A 21,336-nucleotide genomic window follows, 5' to 3' on the forward strand; every position below is an offset into this window, starting at 1 on the left:
GTTCTGTTTGTCTAGAAGGTTGGCTATTGTCTCTGTGGCTAGAGTTTTGTCAATTGAAATGAACAGTGTCTTTACAACAAATGAGACCATTGCTTCATCCTTGTCTATGTTTATCTTCTTGATATTGCCTAGGAATTCCTATGATGATTGTATGGAATGTTTGGATCCACTGATAAAATGTTTCAGTTTTTGTTGAAGTTCTTTTGCCAGTTTATGTGATGGAGTTCCTGGGAGTGCCATAATGGGTCTAATTGGTTTGTCTGCTTTGTGTACCTTGGGTAATCAGTAAAGTCTTGGGGTTGTTGCTTTCCAATTTCATCCTTGGTAGGTCAATCCCAGTTATCAGCCTATTTTTTTTGTCAGTTCCATGGTGTGTTGTTTATTCTATTGGTTAGCTGTGATGGGGGGATCACATTCCCTCTGTAGGTAGGTGTCGGTATCTTGAAGTGGTTTCTCTGCTTCTGAATATATCCAGTCTTGTCCATTATAACCGTCATTCTGCCCTTGTCCACTTGTACTACGATTATGTTCTTGTCATTTTGAGTGTTTTTAGGGTTTCTCTCTCTTTGGTGCTAAGATTGTTCATTTGGCTTTTCAATGATTTGTCTGACTACTTGCTATGTCTCTTTGGTTAGTCCATTAGATCTGAGCAAACATTCCAGTGCAGCTAGGAAGTCTCTTGTTTTTGCATCCCTGTGGTTGTAGTTGAGTCCCTTGGTTAGTACAGCCAGAAGACACTGTAGAGACAAGAACGGAAGTCCCTGCAAAAGACCCTATGCCCATCATGTGCAAGACAAACATAATTTACAAGATTCCATGCAAAGACTGCACAAAACACTATTTTGGACAAAAAGCAGACAACTAGCAACCCACATCCATGAACATCAATTAGCCACTAAACGCCATGACCAGTTGTCCTTAGTAGCCAGGCACACCGATGACAAGGACCACAAAATCGACTGGGACAACACAATGATCATAGGACAAGCTAAACCGAGGACAGCCAGAGAAATTCTAGAAGCATGGTACTCATCCATGGACTCCATTCACAAACACATAGACCTAGACCCAATATACTGGCCAGTACAAATGGAACTGGCAGCCGGCAGCAGCAGGAATGGAACCAAATAAATTCCAGAAGAGAGAGTACAGCAGCGCTTCACAAGAAACTCCAAAGCACCGAAGATATCACCTCGACAGGGGACAAAATGTCTGCAAATCAACTTCCCAACTTGGCGAATATAGCCACAACTATGACAACCGACACCTGAGCTATAAATCTTTACACAAACCTTGAACAACATCTCTACTTTGAAGAAGAGCAGACATGCTCCCAGTTCTGGGTAAAATTCTTCTTTTAATCACCATCCTAAAAAGCTGATTAAGCTATAATTCAATTTATTTTGAAATCTTGTGTAAGTTGCGTAGATTACCTATATAACATTATGACCTGCATTTCAAAAGCAAATTAATATGATATGCTGGATATCATGAGGCGCTACATAATTGTAGACCAGATATAGTCTGTTGTGATTATTTATTAATTACGTTGTTATTTAGTGGGCTGCATCTATTCAGCTAGGGCCCGATGCATGTATTTGGACTGGGAGTAGAGTGCTCAATAAAGGGCAAATGTTTATTTTCATGACTTATGATGTTTCTTCTCAGACATGTGTAATGTAGAGAAAAAAATGGATTGGTAAAAAACTTAGTTTTAAATTTATATTTAGATTTGTATTCACTTGTTAACCTAACAGTCTTACTGAAGCAAAAAAAAATGTTGTTCACAGGGTTATGGATCCTCAGCACCTACATCCTCCAAACCTAACAAGGAAAGCAGCAATGCTGCTATTATCCGTCGCTTCAATCATCATAGTGCCATGGTTCTGGCAGCCGTCCTCCGCAAACAGTATGTATCAATGCAATTTCCTCTGGTTTCCTTTGCAAGTTTATTCATAGCTTTTAGTTAATTTTTTTTATATAAAAAAAAATCCAAGGAATGTGGGCTTTACTGGCAGGGCTTTTCCTGAATTCCCTTGAGAAAATAGTGTTGAGTGGTCATCTTGAATATAAGTGAATGCCTTGTTAGGCCATTTCAGTAGACAGTTAAGTCATCCACATTGCTGTGGAATTGCATCAGCCAGACTGTGGAAATACATTGTATCTTCCCAGAAAGGTGTAAATCAGGTAATTATGAAATCACTATTATTTACCAGTTTTTCTTTCCAGATTTATTTTAATTAACTGAATTTAAATTTCTTCCTGCGTGGTGAGATTTAAACATGCTTCTCAGAATCTTTAACCCACTAACATAACCACAGGAGTCTTAATTATTTTGTGATGAATTGACAACAAGTTAGTTCAGTAAGTGATCAGTTCAACACAAACTCCCCTCCACTCCCCTTTGCGCAGACACGTGGCAACACCTGCAATAAACCTGTTGTGGTTGAGATCACAGTCAGGTTTGACCACCAGCCACCTTCGTACATTTTCTCATGAAGGTTTTAGATAATGATCAGTAGCTGGATCTCAGGCTAAGTTTTACCTTTATAATCACAGGGCCTTCAACTAAGTTACTATTTGGGATAGCTGAGCATGGGCTGGACACTTTCTCTAGTACTTGCCAGCCCTTCTGGCCTACCCCCACACAAGCAGTTTCTTTACCACCAACTGCCAAATCCATCAGAATGTTACTTCCTTGTGTATATGACATTCAATATAATGCGTCAACACTTTCCTGTTCACAGTCAGAACTGGATGATGACTTAATGGGAAATTCCTATTGCTGTTTTCTGTCATGCCACTAGCTGATACACTGAGGGGAAATTCCAATGTGAATTTGATCATTCATTGACCTAGTAGCAGTGCTGCTTCTCGCAATACCACAAAACGTAACACAAAATGCTTTCTAAAATGAATTGTCTGTCATTTTTCCTCATTTAGTGAAATATTTTTGGCAAAATTTAAAACAATATTACACATTTGCTTTTATTTATTGGCTTTTTTTTTAAAAAACCTTTTAGTACCTTCATTAAAATTCAAAGGTCTCTGCTTCTCCCATAAATCTCGATTACGACCTGATATTTTCTTTCAGAGCTCTGATTCCATGAATAGATACAATTTACCTAATTTTCTAGGCTATCAATTTCATTCAGTAATATGCACTTGCAGTTCACTCGCTTTCAAAATAACTTTGAAGAATGAGAGCACATTTTGAAGGATCTGTTGAGGTAACAGTTATGTCATGATTTTCAGAACAGAACAGGATATGTATGCCCAAGTGTGTGAAAATTACTCATTATAAAGTTGCAAATAGGGAAAGATAAAAGAGAGTATCAGATAATGTTAAGTTTTCAAACAAAATAAGCAAATTAATTTTCTCATGCATTTTTTGACAAAATTGTTTGAGGTTAATGACATAAACATAATTTCTAACACTGAATGGGACAGTCAAAGATATGGGGGTTAATTGGCAAATAGAGTAGAAGATGAGTTGCCTAAATTCAATTGGATTTCTGGTTCTTAAAGTTGGAGTTGATAAGGAAAGTCTTTTCATTAAACCAACCACTAGCAGGAGGGCATAATAATGTGACAACTTTACAAAGTTAATTTTCATTGTGTGTGGGCATAAAGAATTTATGACAAAAAGAATGCATTTGATATGTAATTAACTTACATCTGCATACTTTGATTCCATTGTCCATATTGCACTAGTTGTGACTTTGTCTGAAGACTTTCATTTCCTGTATTTCATAACTTGTACGACTCCCCATCACATATTCCTTGTCACCACTTGTTGATAACATAACATTCTCAAACAATGTACCCTCAAACCTGCCATAAGAGACCGTTTTATATATATCTGTGTTTATGTAGTATGTTTAAAGTAGGAGAATATCTCAAAGTGCTTTGCAGAGCCATGAGAAGCATAGGGTACTTGGCCAGTAAGGGGCAGGTGAGAGCAGAACGAGTTGATTAAAAGATTAGCCAGAGATTCATTTTAAGGAGAATCTTGAAAGATAATTGAGGAAGCAATGTGGCTTTGAAAGGAAATTCCAGGATGGCACCTAGGTATTTGTAGTTACCGAATCTACTGATGTGTTTAGAGAAACAAGGGATGAAAGGAGACCACAGTTGGAGGAATTATGTATGTGGAGGGCAATTATGTAATGTAATTCTGTGTGTCCCCTTCAGAGAAACTCAAAACGATCAGAGCAATGAGAACAACAGCACTGATGGTAATTCCCGTGATTCAGACTGCTTCCAGCCACCGGTCAAGAAGGTAAAAACAATGGTACCATTCTGGTGTCAGATTTGTGTATAGTGAACTATAGTCAAGATGACAATCAACAACAAGTAAAAATACAAGCTCAGAATAAAGCCTTAAATTAATAAAATGGTCTATCCAAGACTTACTTGCATTTCACATGAAGATTTTGTTTCAGCATGATCGGTTGCAAAATAAATTCCAGTTGCATTTGTCAAGGGTCTGCAATGATTTACACAAAGACAGACTGAGTTATGCAAACATTAAAGATCCTGTGTTTGATTACTATTCAACTGTGTTAGGTGATTCAGCTTTGATAGTGTCCAAGACACTACAATTAGTTTCTTTACTTTGCATAGGGCTCCTGCTCCTGAGTTTGTAGGTCATTCTGCTGAAGCAGCCTTGTCAGCTCCACTTGAGCAAAATTTCTTCAGTCCCTTTCTTTCTCCACCTGTCTGATCTAATGTTGCATTTTGTCATTGTTTCTATCTCACAACATGCCCTGCAAGTGAATTTCACAGTTCTAAAGAAATTTATCCTATTCTCTGTTTTAAACCTCTCCCGTATTTGTTTGTATGGTCCTTCCTCCTTTATATCTCAATCCATGTAATGTTCTGTATTTTATACTAGCCCATCTTTTCAGAAATTTAAATATTTCCATCATCCATCTCATTTGAATGAAAAAAAATTAATCTTTTTAACTTGCCTTCCTATTGGTGCTTCCACAGACTCGGGAGCAGTGAATCTGGTGTATTATCTTCAGACCTTCAAATAATCTCCATTAATGTAAAACCTAACTCTTCTGTAACTACTCTAACAAGTCTTAAGATTTTGTAAAGATTTTAGCATTACCTCTTGGCTTTTATATTTTATAGCTCAGGGGGAAAATCCAGAATTCCATGCTGGCAATCACCTGAAACATTGACTCTTTCCCTCGCAATTGATGCTGCTTGACCTACTGGCTATTTCCAATATCTTCTGTTTATATTGAGAATTTTATTAGCCTATCTTATACCTTTAATGACTTCAGGTGCAGTCTTTATATCCTATGAGGCTGCATTTCCAAATCCCTCCCTCCTTCCACACTATTGGCAATGGAACAAAATATTTACAAGCAAATATATGATAAAGAAGCAGAAGTAAATCTTTTGCCTCTTTGAACCTGTTCTGCCATTCAATAAGATCATAGCTGATTTGTTTTGAATTCTCTCCCTGATGATACTTATTTCCTCTGCCTAAAAATAATTTATCCACCTGTGTCTTAAATGTATGCAATGAATATTCTATGGTTCAATGAACTTAACTTTATATAATGGCTTAATGTGGGGTCATTTTGCCCATGTTTTTTCCCCCAACTTTATTGAAAATAGGACTTACCTGAACTTGGCATCTTGCTTACATGTGGATCAATGTGGACTTCACCTGTTTCCTCATATCTCCTCTCCCCACCTTATCCCAGTCCCAAGCCTCCAACTCCACACCACCCCCTTGACTGGTCCTATCTGTCTACCTTCCTTCCTTCCCACCTATCCGCTCCACCCTCCCCTCCAAACTATCGCTTCCAAGCACACCTTCATCTACCTATCACATTCCCAGCAATCATACTTCAGCCCCATTCCCCCTCCCATTTATATCTCAGCACCCCCTGGCCAACAAGCCTCATTCCTGATGAAGGGCTTATGCCCGAAACATCAATCTCCAGTTCCTCGGATGCTGCCTGACCTGCTGTGCTTTTCCAGCACCATGCTCTTGATCCTGTTGAAATTGCGTTTTCTCTTCATACTCTGGAAAAATCACCTTTTACTCATTGCGACACTACAGTGTCGCTTTCCAATATTTCTCCTATAGAAATTTATGTTCTGTGAGAATGTTGATTTCTGATCTTGCTTTTGCAGTCCAGTTATTTAAGACCATAAGACATAGGAGCAGAAATTAGGCCATTCAGCACATTGAGTCTGCTCTACCATTCAATCATGGCTGATAAGTTTCTCAACGCCATTCTCCCACTTTCTCCACGTAAACCTTGATCCCCTTGACAATCAAGAACCTATCTATCTCCATCTTAAATATACTCAATGACCTGGCCTCCACAGCCATCTGTGGCAGTGAATTCCATAGGTTCACCACTCTCTGGCTGAAGAAGTTTCTCTTTAGCTCCATTTCAAATGGTCTTCCCTTTACTCTAAGGCTGTGCTGTTGGGCCCTGGTTTCACCTACCAATGGAACCACCTTTCCAATATCCACTCTGTCCAGGCCATTCAGTATTGTGTAAGTTTCAATTAGATCCCCCCTCAACCTTCTAAACTCCATCGAGTATAGACCCAAAGTCTTCAAACATTCCTCATATATGTTAAGCTGTTCATTCCTAGGACCATTCTTGTGAACCACCTCTGAATACGCTCCAGGGCCAGTACATCCTTTGTGAGATGAGGGCCTAAAACTGCATGCAATACTCGAAATGTGGTCTGACCAGAGCCTTAAAGACCCTCCGAAGAACATCCCTGCTTTTATATTCAAGTCCACTCAAAATAAATGCCAGCATTGCATTTGCCTTCCTAACTACTGACTCATCCTGCAAGTTTACCTTAAGAGAATCCTGGACAAGAGCTCCCAAGTGTCTTTGCACTTCAGACTTCTGAATTTTCTCTCCATTTAGAAAATAGTCTATGCTTCTATTCTTCTTACCAAAGTGCATGACCTCACACTTTCCCATGTTGTACTCCATCTGCCACTTCTTTGCCCACGCTCCTAATCTGTCCAAATCTTTCTGCAGCCTCCCCACCACCTCAATACTACCTGTCCCTCTACCTATCTTTGTATTGTATGCAAACCTAGCCATCATCTAGGTCATTAATATATCAAGTGAAAAGCTTTGTGGAACACCACTTGTCACTAGCTGTCATCCTGAGAAAAGACCCTGTTATCCTCATTCTCTGCTTTCTGCCAGACAGCCAATATTCTATCCATGCTGGCACCTTGCCTCTAACACATGGGCCCTTACCTTATTCAGCAGCCTCCTGTGCAGCACCTTATCAAAGGCCTTCTTGAAATTCAGATAGATAAAATCCATTGGCTCTCCTTGGTCTGCTCATTAATTCCTCAAAGAATTCCAGCAGATTTGTCAGGCATGACTTCCCTTTGATGAAACTATGCTGACTTTGCCCTATTTTACCATACACTTCCAAGTATTCAAAGTCCCATCCTTCACAATGGATTTCAAAATCTTACCCATGACCAAGGTCAGACTAATCAGTCTGTAATTTTCCATCTTTTATCTTACTCCCTTTGTAACAGGGGTGTCACAGTAATGATTTTTTAGTCCTCTGGGATCCTCCCTGACTCTGGAAATTCCTGAAAGATCACCACTAGTGCCTTCACTGTCTCTTCAGCTGTCTCTCTTAGAACTCTGGGGTGTAGTCCATCTGGTCCAGGTGGTTTATTGACCTTCAGATCATTCAGTTTTTCTAGCACCTTCTCTTTGGTGAATGCCACCATACTCAAGTCTGCCCCTGACTCTCTTGAATTTTTGGGATATTACATGTGTCTCCTAGTGGGAAGAATGATGCAAAATAATTCAGTTCCTCAACCATTTCCTTGTTCCCCACTACTGTCTATCCAGTGTCATTTTCCAGCAGTCCAATGTCCATTTCTGTTCCTTTCTCACCTTTTATATGTCTAAAGAAACTCTTAGAGTTTTCCTTTATATTACTGGCTAGCTTATTTATTTAATCTTCTCCCTTTGGTTGTAAGCTTCTTAATCCTCTGGTTGGCCTTCACCACATTTTATGCTTTCTCTTTTGCTTTTATGCTATCCCTGATTTCCCTTGTCACCTTTTTGAAGCTTCAATGACTGAGGTGGTGGCCAAGAAGTTAAAATGTTATTGCTCAAATGACCTATTTATGGCCTTCTCAAGTTGTTGGAATGGGGGGTGCAAAGGTCCAAGGCTGCAATGTCTGTGTGTGGAGTTCCAACTGTATTCTAACAGCTGTAAGGCGCCTTTAAATCTTATTTTTAATAGTGAAGTTGTAGGCCAGAATCCTTTCATGGAAAGGGGGATGTTTTTTACTTAAACATCTTGTAAATTCAGGAGCTTTCTTTATGCCAGTAGCACAGGTCTTTCATTCTCCCTGCACTCTCCCACTGATATTCCCGCATCTCTCCGCCACCTTCCACATAGGCATTCCACTGTCCCTCACCTTGTCATACTCATTCTCTTTCCCCCTCCTCCTCATACTCTCTTATCATGGGTGTTCTCTCTTTTTCCACTCCCAAACTCTTATCACAGACAACCCCTCCTCCTTTCCAAAACATTTCCATTTCACCTTCACAGGTATTGTCTTCACCATCCTCAAGGTAATTCTCCCTCGTGTATCTCAGGTATTGTTACTGGCTCCCTCCCCTCTCCATTTACAGGCATTTCTTCTCCATTCACTTCGCAGGTATTTCTTCTCTCTCTTCATAGGTATTTCTCCCTCCCCTCTTCTCTCCCCTTTCAGCCATACCCCAAACAATCCTCTTTCAGGCATTCCACAGTGGCAATCACCAAGCACTCGCCCATTCACATGCACATGCAATCATTCTTTCTGCACCTCCCTTTACCCTTCCTCTCACAGGCATTACTCCCTCATACCTGGTAATAGATACTTGCAATCCTGAAACCTCCACTGTTCCTACAGGCATGATAGACGCACATGCACATGTACACATGCCTACTCGAACAGGCATCCAAACCTGGAGCCACTCCATTCTTACAGACATCTCTTCTGGCAATGCACCGAGACCCTCACAGATAACGTTTTTAGATCTGGGGTCACAACAGCTTTGAACATCAAAAAGTGAGAATGGGAGAAAATTTGAAAAGCACTGGTCTGGTTCAAAGACTGAACTTTGCATAAAACTAATAGAGAAACATGTTACATTTCCCAGCTGGTGAACTGATAATTGAAATTAGTCAAACTGGAGTTTGATTCTACTAGAAATTGTCTGAAAAGGATCAAAAAAATTAGAAAGCAATGTATCATTACACGTTAGCTGAGGGGGATGGCTCAGTGGATCAGAATGCCTAAATCAGATGGGGTGGTTGGTGGTGTAGGAGAGAGCAGCAATTGGATATGAGCATGTGTGTTACTGTTTGTAATAAAATTTGTTTCTTGCTTTTTTTTTGAAAGGTGAAGCTGCAGGAAGCCATAGAGTATGAAGATTTGGGAGAGAAGAACTCAAAGAAGACAGTTGCATTAAATTTGAAGAAAGCAGACAGGTAGGTTCATAGAAAGGCACTGAGACCCCACACTGATAAATAAATTATACATGGCACAAACATGCATGCTGTAATTTAAACTGATTCAGCAACCTTCCATAGCAGGCAACATTTAAACGGCAATGTCTTTTTTTCACTTGTTGGTAATCATGGATTAGGGGATAGGACAGGCTATGAGGTTTCAGATTGTGGTTGAATATAGTTCTGCAGCTAACAGTTCACAGTGCCTCATGGATGTTCAGTTGTGACGTGCTAGTTCTGTTGGAAATCTAACTCTTGTAGTGCCACACAACATGACAGAGGGTAGCTTCAATGCAAAGGAAGGGGTATTTCTACAAAGACTATGCAGTCTTTCTCCTACCAATACTGTCATGGACAAATTAATCTGCTTTAGGTAGGTTGGTGAGGACAAGTATATTTTTGCCTCTTGTTGGTTCCTTCACTACTGACTGCAGACCCAGTCTGTGCTCTTTAGAAATTGGCTGGCACAGCACAGAGTGGTGCAATTCTTGGTGGTAGAAGTTGAAATCCCCCACCTGCATATATTCTGTGACCTTGCTATCCTCACTTCCTAGTTATGTTCAACATGAGGGAGTATTGATTCATCAATTGAAGGATGACAGTGCTGGTAATCAGCAGGAGCTTTCTTTGCCTGATGCCATGGCATTCCTGAAGTCTGGAGTTAATATTGAGGGCTCCCAGGGCTTCTCCCTCCCACCTGTATACCACTGTGCCACCACCTCTGGTGGGTCTGTCCTGTAACTGGGGCAGGTGCAGTGAGGTGGGACAGTGATGGTGGTGTTTGGGACCTTATCTGTATAGTGTGATTCTATCAGAATGTCTAATTCAGGTTGTTGGTTGAACAGTCTGTGGGGCAATAGTCCCAATTCTGACACAATGTCCAGAAGTGGGTGGTGCGTGTATGGAATGAGCTGCCAGAGGAAATGGAGGAGGCTGGTACAATTACAACATTTAAAACTCATTTGGATTGGTATGTGAATAAGAAGGGTTGAGAGAGACATAGTCCAAATGCTGGCAAATGAGATGAGATTAATTTAAGATATCTGGTCGGCATGGAAGGGTTGGACCGAAGGGTCTATTTCCGTGCTGTACATCTCTATGACTGTCAGGCTCATAGATATTTACAGCACAGAAAGAGCCCGTTCAGTCTATCATTATCCTTGGTCAATAAAGGAGGTGGTATGGTGGCTTAGTGGTAAGCACTGCTGCCTCACAGTGCCAGGGACCAAGGTTCGATTACACTCTCATAAGACTGTCTTCGTGGAGTTTGCACATTCTCCCTGTGTCTCCCTGGGTATCCTCTGGGTGCTCCAGTTTCCTCCCACAGCCCAAAGATGTGTGGGTTACGTGGATTGGCCATGCTAAATTGTCCATAGTGTCCAAGGATGTGCAGGCTTGGTGAGTTAGCTATGGGAGATGCAGGGTGATAGTGATAGGTAAGGGCACGTTTGGGTGGGATGCTGTTTGGAGGGTCAATATGGACTTAATGGGCCAAATTGTCCATACTGTAGGGATTCTATGGAGTTCTGTGAAACCTATGACCACACTAATCCCATTTTCAATCTTTTGGCCCTTCAAATATATGGCAATATAATTCAGTATTTAAATACCACTGTGAACAGTTTTGGTCCCCTCATCAAAGGAAAGATATACTGACATTAGATGCAGTGTAGAGAAATTCACTCAGTAGAACCTGGGTATTGAGGGATTATCTCATAAAGAGAAGTTGAGTAACTTGGGCCTGTACTTATTGGAATTTAGAAGAGTGACTTTATTGAAACATGCAGGATTCTTAGACACTTGACAGGGTAGATGCAGAAATGTTGTTTCCAATTGTCCTTTAATTATTTTATTGGTGTGCAGTCGACTCCCAAAACCGAGAATCAATTCTTTGGCATAACGATCAGCTTGCAAGGAACCTTGAAGCAGCCGTGCAGTTTAAAGAGAGCATTGGTTGTTTCCCCACATGGGAGAGTTGAGGACCAGAGACCATAATCACACAGTAATGGCCACACATTTAAGACAGAGATGAAGATGGATTTCCTCTCTCAGAAAATCACAAATCTATGGAATTCTTTACTGCAGAGTACTGTAGAGGCTGGGTGGTTAAGTATATTCAAGGTTGAGATTGACAGATTTTTTAATCAGTAATGGAATTAAGGATTATGAGAAAAAGGCAGGAAAGTGGAATTGAGGATTATCGGATCAGCCATGATCTCATTGAATGGTGGAATAGACTTGATGGACTGAATGGCTAACTTAGAGTCGTAGAGATATACAGCACAGAAACAGACCCTTCAGTCCAACCTGTCCATGCCGACCAGTGATCCCAACCTAATCTAGTCCCACCTGCCAGCACCTGGCCCATATCCCTCTCAACTCTTCTTATTCATATACCCATCCAGATGGCTTTTAAATTTTGCAATTGATCCAGCCTTCACCACTTCCTCTGGCAGTTCATTCCATACATGCACCATCCTCTGCGTGAAAAAATTGCCCTTTTATATATTGTTGCTCTTTTATATCTTTCCCCTCTCACCCTAAATCTATGCCCTCTAGTTCTAGTTTTCCCACACCCCAGGGAAAACACTTTGTCTATTTATCCTATCCATGCTCTTCATAATTGTATAAACCTTTACAAGGTCACCCCTCAGCCTCTGATGCTCCAGGAAAAGCAGCCCTAGCCGATTCAACCTCTCCCTATAACTCAAATCCTCCAACCCTAGCAACGTGCTTGTAAATCTTTTCTGAACCCTTTCAAGTTTCACAACATCCTTCCGATAGGAAGGTAACCAGAATTTCACACTATATTCTAAAAGTGGCCTAACCAACGTCCTGTAGAGCTGCAACATGACCTCCCAACTCCTGTACTCAATACTCTGACCAATAAAGGAAAGCATACCAAATGCCGCCTTCACTATCCTATCTACCTGTGACTCTATTTTCAAGGAGCTATGAACCTACATTCCAACGTCTCTTTGTTCAGCAACATTTCCTTGGACCTTACCATTAAGTGTACAAGTCTTGCTAAGATTTGCTTTCCCAAAATGCAACCCCTCGCATTTGTCTAAATTAAATTCCGTCTGTCACTCTTCAGCCCATTGACCCATCTGATCGAGATCCCATTGTAATCTGAGGTGACATTCTTCACTGTCCATTACACCTCCAATTTTGCTGTCATCTGCAAACTTACTAACTATACCTCTTAGGTCCACATCCAAATTATTTATACAAATGACGGAAGGTAGTGGATCTAGCTCCGATCCTTGTGGCACTCAATTGGTCACAGGCCTCCAATCTGAAAACAACCCTCCACCACCACCCTCTGTCTTCTACCTTTAAGCCAGTTCTGTATTCAAATGGCTAGTTGTCCCTGTATTCCATGAGATCTAACCTTGCTAACCAGTCTCCCATTGTTGAATGCCTTACTGAAGTCCATATAGATCACGTATACTTCTCTGCCCTCACCAATCCTCTTTGTTTCGTCTTCAAAAAACCCAATCAAGTTTGTGAGGCATGAAGCCATATTGACTATCCCTAATCAGTCCTTGCCTTTCCAAATACATGTAAATCCTGTCCCTCAGGATTCCCTCCAACAACTTACCCACCACCGATGGCAGGCTCACCAATCTATAATTCTTTGGCTTGTCTTTACCACCTTTCTTCAATAGTGGTACCACGTTAGCCAACCTCCAGTCTTCCAGCACCTCGCCTGTGACTATTGATGATATAACTACCTCAGCAAGGAGCCCAGCAATCACTTCCCTAGCTTCCCACAGAGTTCTAGGGTACACTTGATCAAGTCCTAGGGATTTACTCACCTTTATGCATTTCAAGACATCCAGCACTTCCTCCTCTGTAAAATGGACATTTTTCAAGATGTCACCATCTATTTCCCTACATCCTATATCTTCCATGTTCTTTTCCACAGTAAATACTGATGCAAAATACTCGTTTAGTATCTTCCCCCATCTCCTGCGGCTCCACACAAAGGCTGATTTTTGAGGGGCCCTATTCTCACCCTAGTTACCCTTTTGTCCTTAATTGTAAAAACCCTTTGGATTCCCTTTAACTCTATTTGCCAAAGCTATCTCATGTCCCTTTTTTTGCCCTCCTGATTTCTCTCTTAAGTATACTCCTACTGCCTTTATACTCTTCCAAGGATTCACTCGATCTATCCTGTCTATACCTGACATATGCTTCCTTCTTTTTCTCAATCAGAACCTCAATTTCTCTAGTCATCCAGCATTCTCTACACCTACCAGCCTTTCCTTTTATTTTAACAGGAATATACTGTCTCTGCACTCTCGTTATCTCATTTCTGAAGGCTTCCCATTTTCCAGCAGTCCCTTTACCTATGAACATCTGCTCTCAGTCAGCTTTTGAAAGTTCTTGCATAATACCGTCAAAATTAGCCTTTCCCGCTTAAGAACCTCAACTTTCAGATCTGGTCTATCTTTTTCCATCACTATTTTAAAGCTGCTAGAATTATGGTCGCTAGCCCCAAAGTGCTCCCGCACTGACACCTCAGTCACTGCCCTGCTTATTTCTCAAGAGTAGGTCAAGTTTTGCACCTTCACTAGTAGGTACATCCACATTCTGAATCAGAAAATTTTCTGACATTAAGCTTCTACTTCTATGTCTTATGGTCTGATGATCTAAATGCTATGGGAGTTTCTGATTGGACCACCTTTTCAGGAACTGATTAACAGATTTCCACCACCCACCAAGTTCTAGCATAACTTCCTTGCTTTTGTACTCTATTCCATTTTGTGTGCCATTGTTGTTTCCAGTGCCTTGGTTGATGCCAGGTCAGTCTGTCCAGTTTCAGTATTTTTTTCCAGTGTTTTGGCAGTGGCTTACTAGCTCACCTCAGAGAGTTGTTAATAGTCAGCCATATTGCTGGGAGTTTGAGTCACATGAAGGCCAGATCAGGTGAGGATGACTGATTTTTCATTCCCTGAAGGACATTAGTGAACTGGAAACGGATATGTTTTCATGACAATTGCTTCATGACAATGAGCACCATGAGAATAGTTTTTATCAATCACTGATCAGTGATTGAATTTAGATTTTATTATCTATCATGGTGGGATTCAAACCCACCTCCCCAGAGGTGGGCGGCATGGTGGCTCAGTGGTTAGCATTACAGCCTCACAGCACCAGGGAACCAGGTTCGATTCCAGCCTTGGGTGACTGGCTGTGTGAAGTTTGCACATTCTCCCCAGGTCTGTGTGGGTTTCCTCCCGCAGTCCAAAGATGTGCAGGTTAGGTGAATTGGCCAGGCTAAATTGCCCATTGTATTAGGTGCATTAGTCAGAGGAAAATGGGTCTGGATGGGTTACTCTTTGGAGGACTGGTGTGGACTTGTTGGACCGACGGGCCTGTTTCCACACTGGAGGGAATCTAACCTAATCAGTATTGCCTTGGTCTCCTGGTTACTAGTCCAGTGACATTAACTTCTGTTCTTTTTCTTTGCTATTCTATTTTCCACCACAAGTGGTTTCTGGGGACTCTCACTTTATCTTCAGCAAGGCAAACCTTTAAATATTATTTTAGCTCTGCACAAATTTGATCTGTCAGTTGATAAGAGTTCCCACCCATATTCCACACAGTGAACAATAGAGTCAGCCTTTTATTTGTTGAAATTGCAGTCCAGGCTAACATCTGTCTCTTTGTGCTGCCCATCTATACCACATGACCTGAAAGTCCCCTCTCTGTGAAATTTTCAGGGTTTTTAGGGAAGGCTTGCAATCTGATATTAAAATGTCTTCCTTCTCCCCATCCTCTGTGACAAGAGGAGCACTAGCTTTATATTCAAGTTGAAATGCTAATGAGCTATCTCTGATCACAGCCATCTTTCATGTTAGAAATAAAGGAGCAGGCTCTGACACAAATTTTTCCAATGTGACATTAATGGCACCTTTCTGGGTTCTAGGAGATGTCTTATTGTGGACTTAGAAACAACTGTCATTGCCTTCAGAGGTAACCGTATCTCCATCTCAAGAAAAATCTGACACCTCTCATCTTGATTTTTAACAATTGATGTGCACAGATTAACTGTCACTGATTCCAGAATATCATTTGACATATTTTATTTATCTGAAATTTAAAGACATAGTCCCAAACTATAAACTCCTATAAAACAAAAGATGTAGTCCTAAAACATAATTGTCTTCTAAACCTCACACTTGTACCATTGGACTGGAAGACGTGAAATCCATGAAAAAGAACTCCATAAGACAGTCCATTTTAAAAAATGCTGAGGATCTTTACAAGTTTGAGGGGGGGGGACGTTGGTAAAATGCGAATCTAAAGAGAATGAGCTGAAGACGAGAAAACTGCAAAAGATGAACAATACTGGAGAGTGGGCACATGAGGCAGGATTGAATGTGTGTGCTTCCCAAAGAGTGAAAATTAATAGTATCATTCCCTGTAGTAACTCCAGCATAAGACTACGTTTAGCCTCCAAAAAATAATCTGACATTCTGAATTTGAGTTTGTGCAGTGGAAAAAAGCGGCTTGTATGTAATCATTTAAAATTTGTATTTTTCCTCATGAACCTATTAATTTATTTGTTTTGCTGCTTGGGACTGGATTTAGGTTCTCTTTGTTTCTTGGGTGAATAGCAATTGTTGTTTGAGTTATCAGGCTAATTACCAATAGTGTAAAATCATAAGTATTAATATTCTTTTCATTTGTGGAGGGAATGTAATTGTTGCAGTTAAATTGAAAATTGAAGGCTGTACTCTGTGGACTATTTGCATCATCTTAATGATAAATCTGTCCTGATGGTGTAGAATTACTCGAATAACAATAAAATCTTTGAGGGCAGTAACTAATTCAAACTATGCTAGTGAACAAAATGTTCTCTGATGCCATATCTAAACAAAAATTTAACTAGAAATTGTAAGCAAATCAAGCAGCAAAGATGGTCTATCTTGCACTATATGGTATGTCCCTATAATTAGGGCCATTGCAATTTATTCTGTAATAAGTGCATTCTATCTTGTTTGCAGATGTTAATTTTGTAAAAAAGGACAAATGTGTGGAACCTCTTTGTGTAATTCTTTGAAACTCTTAAGTGAGCTGCATTGGATTGAAGTTTGAAAATTTAGGGATACCATAAATCCTAGAGACTTCGGTATCATGTTTCTTAGTGTTCTGGCAACAGCTCCTTCTTATGCAACTAAAATAAAGTACAGCTTCAGGTTTGGTGAGTTTCAATTATCTTTCTGTTTTTCTTTTAGATATTTCCATGGTCCAACGCCTGTTCAGTCTCAACATTACACATCTAGCCAGGATATCATTAATTCAGTGCACTGTATTCGACAAGAAATGGCAAATTACAATCCTAATCTTGCTCAGGTATGATCAATTAAAATAAGCAATAATATTTTGTTCTTGGAATTGTCTTGACTGTTTACCATTTTCAACCAGCCAGAAAGTGGACCAAAGTAGAATTAAACTTTGTAAGAAAACAACCACTTGGAGAAAATGAGGCAGGAAAATGACCCATCCTGGATGTTCTAACATTCTTGCTCAACCTTATGGCAACCTCCCATTCATTGAGAGGGCAATATATAGTACCCAGAAAGTGTGAACCAATGCCAGAAGGTACAAGAGCTTTCTTCTGAGGCATTTCACAGATTATCTTTGTTATCCTTCTCCTGAAGAGCCAAACTAGAGATTGAATTCCTCAGGATATTAGATGCACCATTATAGGTCTTAAACTTCTTAATTCTTGATTTATAATGCTTTCCAATCAGCTCCCTGGCCTGGTGAAAGTTGGGCTTTTTGTTTAGTATGTTGGTTGAAGATGTCACTTGTTACTTGGTTAAACTGTAAAATCAGAACTTGTCTGCTGTATTCCTGACCAGTATCAGAAGTGAGAGTGCACTTGGAATGCAAAAACTGATCTCAGGACCAGGGAGGTAGAGATAAAAAAAAGAAACCTGATGTTTTGCTCCTGATTGCTGTCTGGAGACCTCTGAAGAAAGGTTTCTAGATGTGTAAGGACAGGCCTGCACTCTGTTGTGATGCATCACACAATTAAACTATCCTACAAATACTCCCTATCCAAACTCAGGAATAAAACCCACAAACTCTACAACCTGGAATCACAAAGGTAACTGATACATAGATGTACCATTACCTTCAAGTTGTCTTCCAAGTTGCATATCATCCTGACTTGAAACAATAGCACAATTCTTTCACAGTTAATGGGTCAAATTTCTTGAACTAGCTTTATAGGATCACAGAATCATACAATGCAGAAGAGGCTCTTTGCTCCATCAAGTCTGTACCACTAAATCTCCACAAACCCTACTTTCAGAATTAGGCCAATAACCTTGAATGAAATGACATTTCAAATGCGCATCTGAGTAATTTTTAAAGATTGTGAGGTTTCCTGCCTCAGCTGCCCTCCCAAACAGTGCATTCCAGGCCCACACCACCCTCTGGATGAAAAGGCCTTTCCTCAAATCCATTTTAAGCCTCTTGCCTTTCACCTTAAAATTATGCCTCCTTGTTATTGTCCCTTTGACTAAGGGGAAGACTGCTTTCTATTCATCTTGTCCATGACTCTCTATCTCCAACACGTCACCCTCAACCTTCACTACTCCAAAGCAAACAACCCCAGCCTAGCCAGCCTCCCTTCATAGCTAAAGTGCTCTATCCCAGGCAACATCCTAATGAGTCTGTTCTTTATCCTCTCCAGAGTAACCATTGCCCTCCTACAGTGCAGAGAACAGAACTGTACATTGTATTCCAGATGTTGCCTAAGTCATGTGCACCGTCAGATTCCTCCTGTGAGTCATTAATAGACTCATCTGAAGATACCTGGTGATCTTCCATGCCTCATCTGAAATTTCTTCTTCCTTCTGTATTGCCAAATTGGACAGTTCATACCAAATGACAAGGATTGAGAATACACAACCTGCTGCTTATAACAGCACTTTTCTAATAGCACTATATACGTCCTTTGACCACATAGACTGCAGCTGTTCCAAAATGTAGCTCAGTACTACCTTCTCAAGGGTGGCTGGGGTGGCTAACAAATGCTGGCCTTGACAGATATGCTCACAATCCCTGAAAGAATTTTTTATTTTTAAAATTGATCAGTTGGGCAGAACACTACCAGAAACTGTGAAACATAACCACAGCATGAGTCAGTATCAGGATAAAGTTTAGAAAACAAAAGAAGTACTAAGACAGGTATCGAGAACGTAGCCCCATATTTTGTGAGATTGGGAAAAGAGCATGAGATCAAATTGATTGTGATCTGAAGCTGTTGTCTTAGGGATAATTTCCTCTGTTTCCCTCTCCATTTAAAGGAAACCTGGTGCTCTACATGAAAAGTTGTTATAATGGATTATATTTTGTGTTGTTCAATCTATATGGAGAATATTATCAATAAATTGTTTCAACATTCTGGAATGATTCTGGCTCTGCTTTTGTCAGAACTGGGACTGTGTGAAGACAGAGAGAGAGAGAGAGAGAGAGAACATGTGCATTAAACCTGATAACTTCTAAAAAAGAACAAGCTGGAAACTCATGTTAAAAGCAGAAAATACTAGAAATAATGGCTACTTCATTAACAGTGAACTTGTGCTTACAAAGCAATTTTACAAAAAACCAAACCCCTCAGTGCATGATAGAAAATGTGTGTGAAAGGTTAAATGACATTCCCAAGAGTTTGAAGAAAGAGATAGGCTTTAAAGATAGTCTTCAGGTAAAGACAAAGAGGTTTAGGCGTGAGTTTTAGAATATGGTGCCTAAACACCAATGGTGGGACAAAGTGAAGAGAGAAGAGGGTTCTAGTTATAGCAGGTTATAGTTCGTGAAACTGATTTTAGAGATTGTTGTGGGAGATAGGATAATTCAAGAGGAAACTGGAGAATTGAGGCTAAGAAGGGAACTAAACACAAAGGCAAGTATTTTAAATTAAGATATGGGAATTGGAAGCCAGTTAAATCAACCAAAATCTAAACTAGGAAATGAGAGTAGAAATAGGTTGTGCATCTATTTAAGCCCTTTGTGCCATTCAATAAGATTAAAACTGATTTTGATCTCCATTACAATTTGTCACCAGACCCCATACTACTTGATTTCCTAGAGGCCAAAAATCTATCAATCTCAGCCTTGAGTGTACTCTTATAATTGAACATCCATAGTCTTCTGTGGTGGAAAATGCTAAGATTTCCAATTCAATGTGTGATGAAATTCTTCTTGAGTTATTGACCCCTTAACCTGAGGTGTCCCTAGTTCTACACTCTGTAGCCAGGGGAAATAACCTCTCAGCATTTACTCCAATAAGGCTTCTCAGAAGTTTCAATAAGATTCCAATCATTCATTTCAACTTTAGCTTGTGTGGGCCAAGCCAACTCAATATCTCATTCCAGGATTGATCTAGTGAACTTTTGTGGCACTGCCTCCACAGAAATATATTTGCCTTTGATAAGGAGATAAAGCTGCATAGTACCCATTGTGTAGTTTCATCAAGGTCTTGTATAATTGTGGCAAGATGTAATTTTCTGTATTCTAGTTCCCTTACAAGAAACACCAACATACCATTTATCTTTCTAATTGCTTGCTGTATCTGTATGATAACTTTGTAAGTTTATCAGCAAAATCTCTTATGAAACCAACATTTAAAAAATGTTGACAAATAAAAAATATTCTGCCTTCCTATTCTTCCAACCAAATTAGCCAAACCATGGTAAATTAGGTAAACCATGTGTCCCATCAATTAGTTAGCTGAATCAAACCACAAGTTCCTCCATAAATAAAAGCAAATTACTGCGGATGCTGGAATGTGAAGCCAAAAGAGAAAATGCTGGAAAATCTTGTCAAAGGTCAGTTAGATTCGAAACGTCAACTCTTCTCTCTCCTTAAAGATGCTGCTAGACCTGCTGAAATTTTCCAGCATTTTCTCTTTTGGCCACAAGTTCCTCCAGGTGTTCATAGTAGACAGAGTAGAAGCTGTATTCAATGAACCTGTAATTACAAAAACCAAACCAAAATAACAATTCGTACACATCATCCCACAACCAGATAGCACTTGCTGAATAAACCTTGAGTGTGCTAATTGTTATAAGAATAACTAATTTGATAAAATTAGTTGAGTTTGTAACATTGCACTTTTACACTTGTTAGAACATTCAAACGCAGGGAACTGTTCTCTCCAAACAAATGAAAAATGTACAAGTTTTGCACCTTTTCTTTCGAATTACCTGGAAGCATGTGGAGGCATGTAATTCCCTGTTGCTTTCTTTGGCAGTATCTAGAACAACAGAGTCAACTTGCCAATCTATCAGCATTCCTTATCTTTTATGGTATAAGTTGTTTTGATCATTTGCAATTTGGCATTCTTCTGATGAATGCAAGGTGAAAGCTTCAACAGCATGTCTCTCACAGCAATATTCATGTTCTGTACACTGGTTTTTGTTCCTAAATAATCCCTTAACTCCTATGCATTGTACCTTTTGTCCTATGGTATCTAATTAAGCTGTTAAGGCTTTATTGTGGAACTCTAGATCCCCTACCATAACAACCCTTATAGATTTCCTTACAAATGAGATGTCCTGACAAATTTGTTGCTCAATTTCCTGCTGGCTACTGAGGGGTCTATAGAACAATGCCAATAAGGTGATCATCCCTTTCTTATTTCTTAGTTCCACCCAAATAACGTCCCTGGACTTATTCCCAGAAATATCCTCCCTAGGCCGAGGACTGACAGATGGAGTTTAATTTAGATAAATATGAGGTGCTGTGTTTTGGAAAGGCAAA

The 21,336-nt window shown here is 40.0% G+C and overlaps 1 protein-coding gene across 1 annotated transcript in view; it reads left to right on the plus strand.

Moving 5' to 3' along the window:
* Nucleotides 1-21,336, plus strand: part of gtf2h1 (general transcription factor IIH, polypeptide 1) — a 69,866-nt gene that overhangs the window by 36,655 nt on the left and 11,875 nt on the right. The window contains exons 9-12 of the mRNA XM_043706099.2: nt 1,791-1,909; nt 4,195-4,282; nt 9,437-9,525; nt 16,797-16,914. Coding sequence (XP_043562034.1) covers nt 1,791-1,909; nt 4,195-4,282; nt 9,437-9,525; nt 16,797-16,914 — 414 coding nt within the window. The remainder of the gene's footprint in view (nt 1-1,790; nt 1,910-4,194; nt 4,283-9,436; nt 9,526-16,796; nt 16,915-21,336) is intronic.

Source organism: Chiloscyllium plagiosum, unplaced genomic scaffold, assembly GCF_037043375.1.
Source record: "Chiloscyllium plagiosum isolate Xiang-an unplaced genomic scaffold, Cpla_swu_hap1 HiC_scaffold_18, whole genome shotgun sequence".
NCBI classification, from domain to species: Eukaryota; Metazoa; Chordata; class Chondrichthyes; order Orectolobiformes; family Hemiscylliidae; genus Chiloscyllium; species Chiloscyllium plagiosum.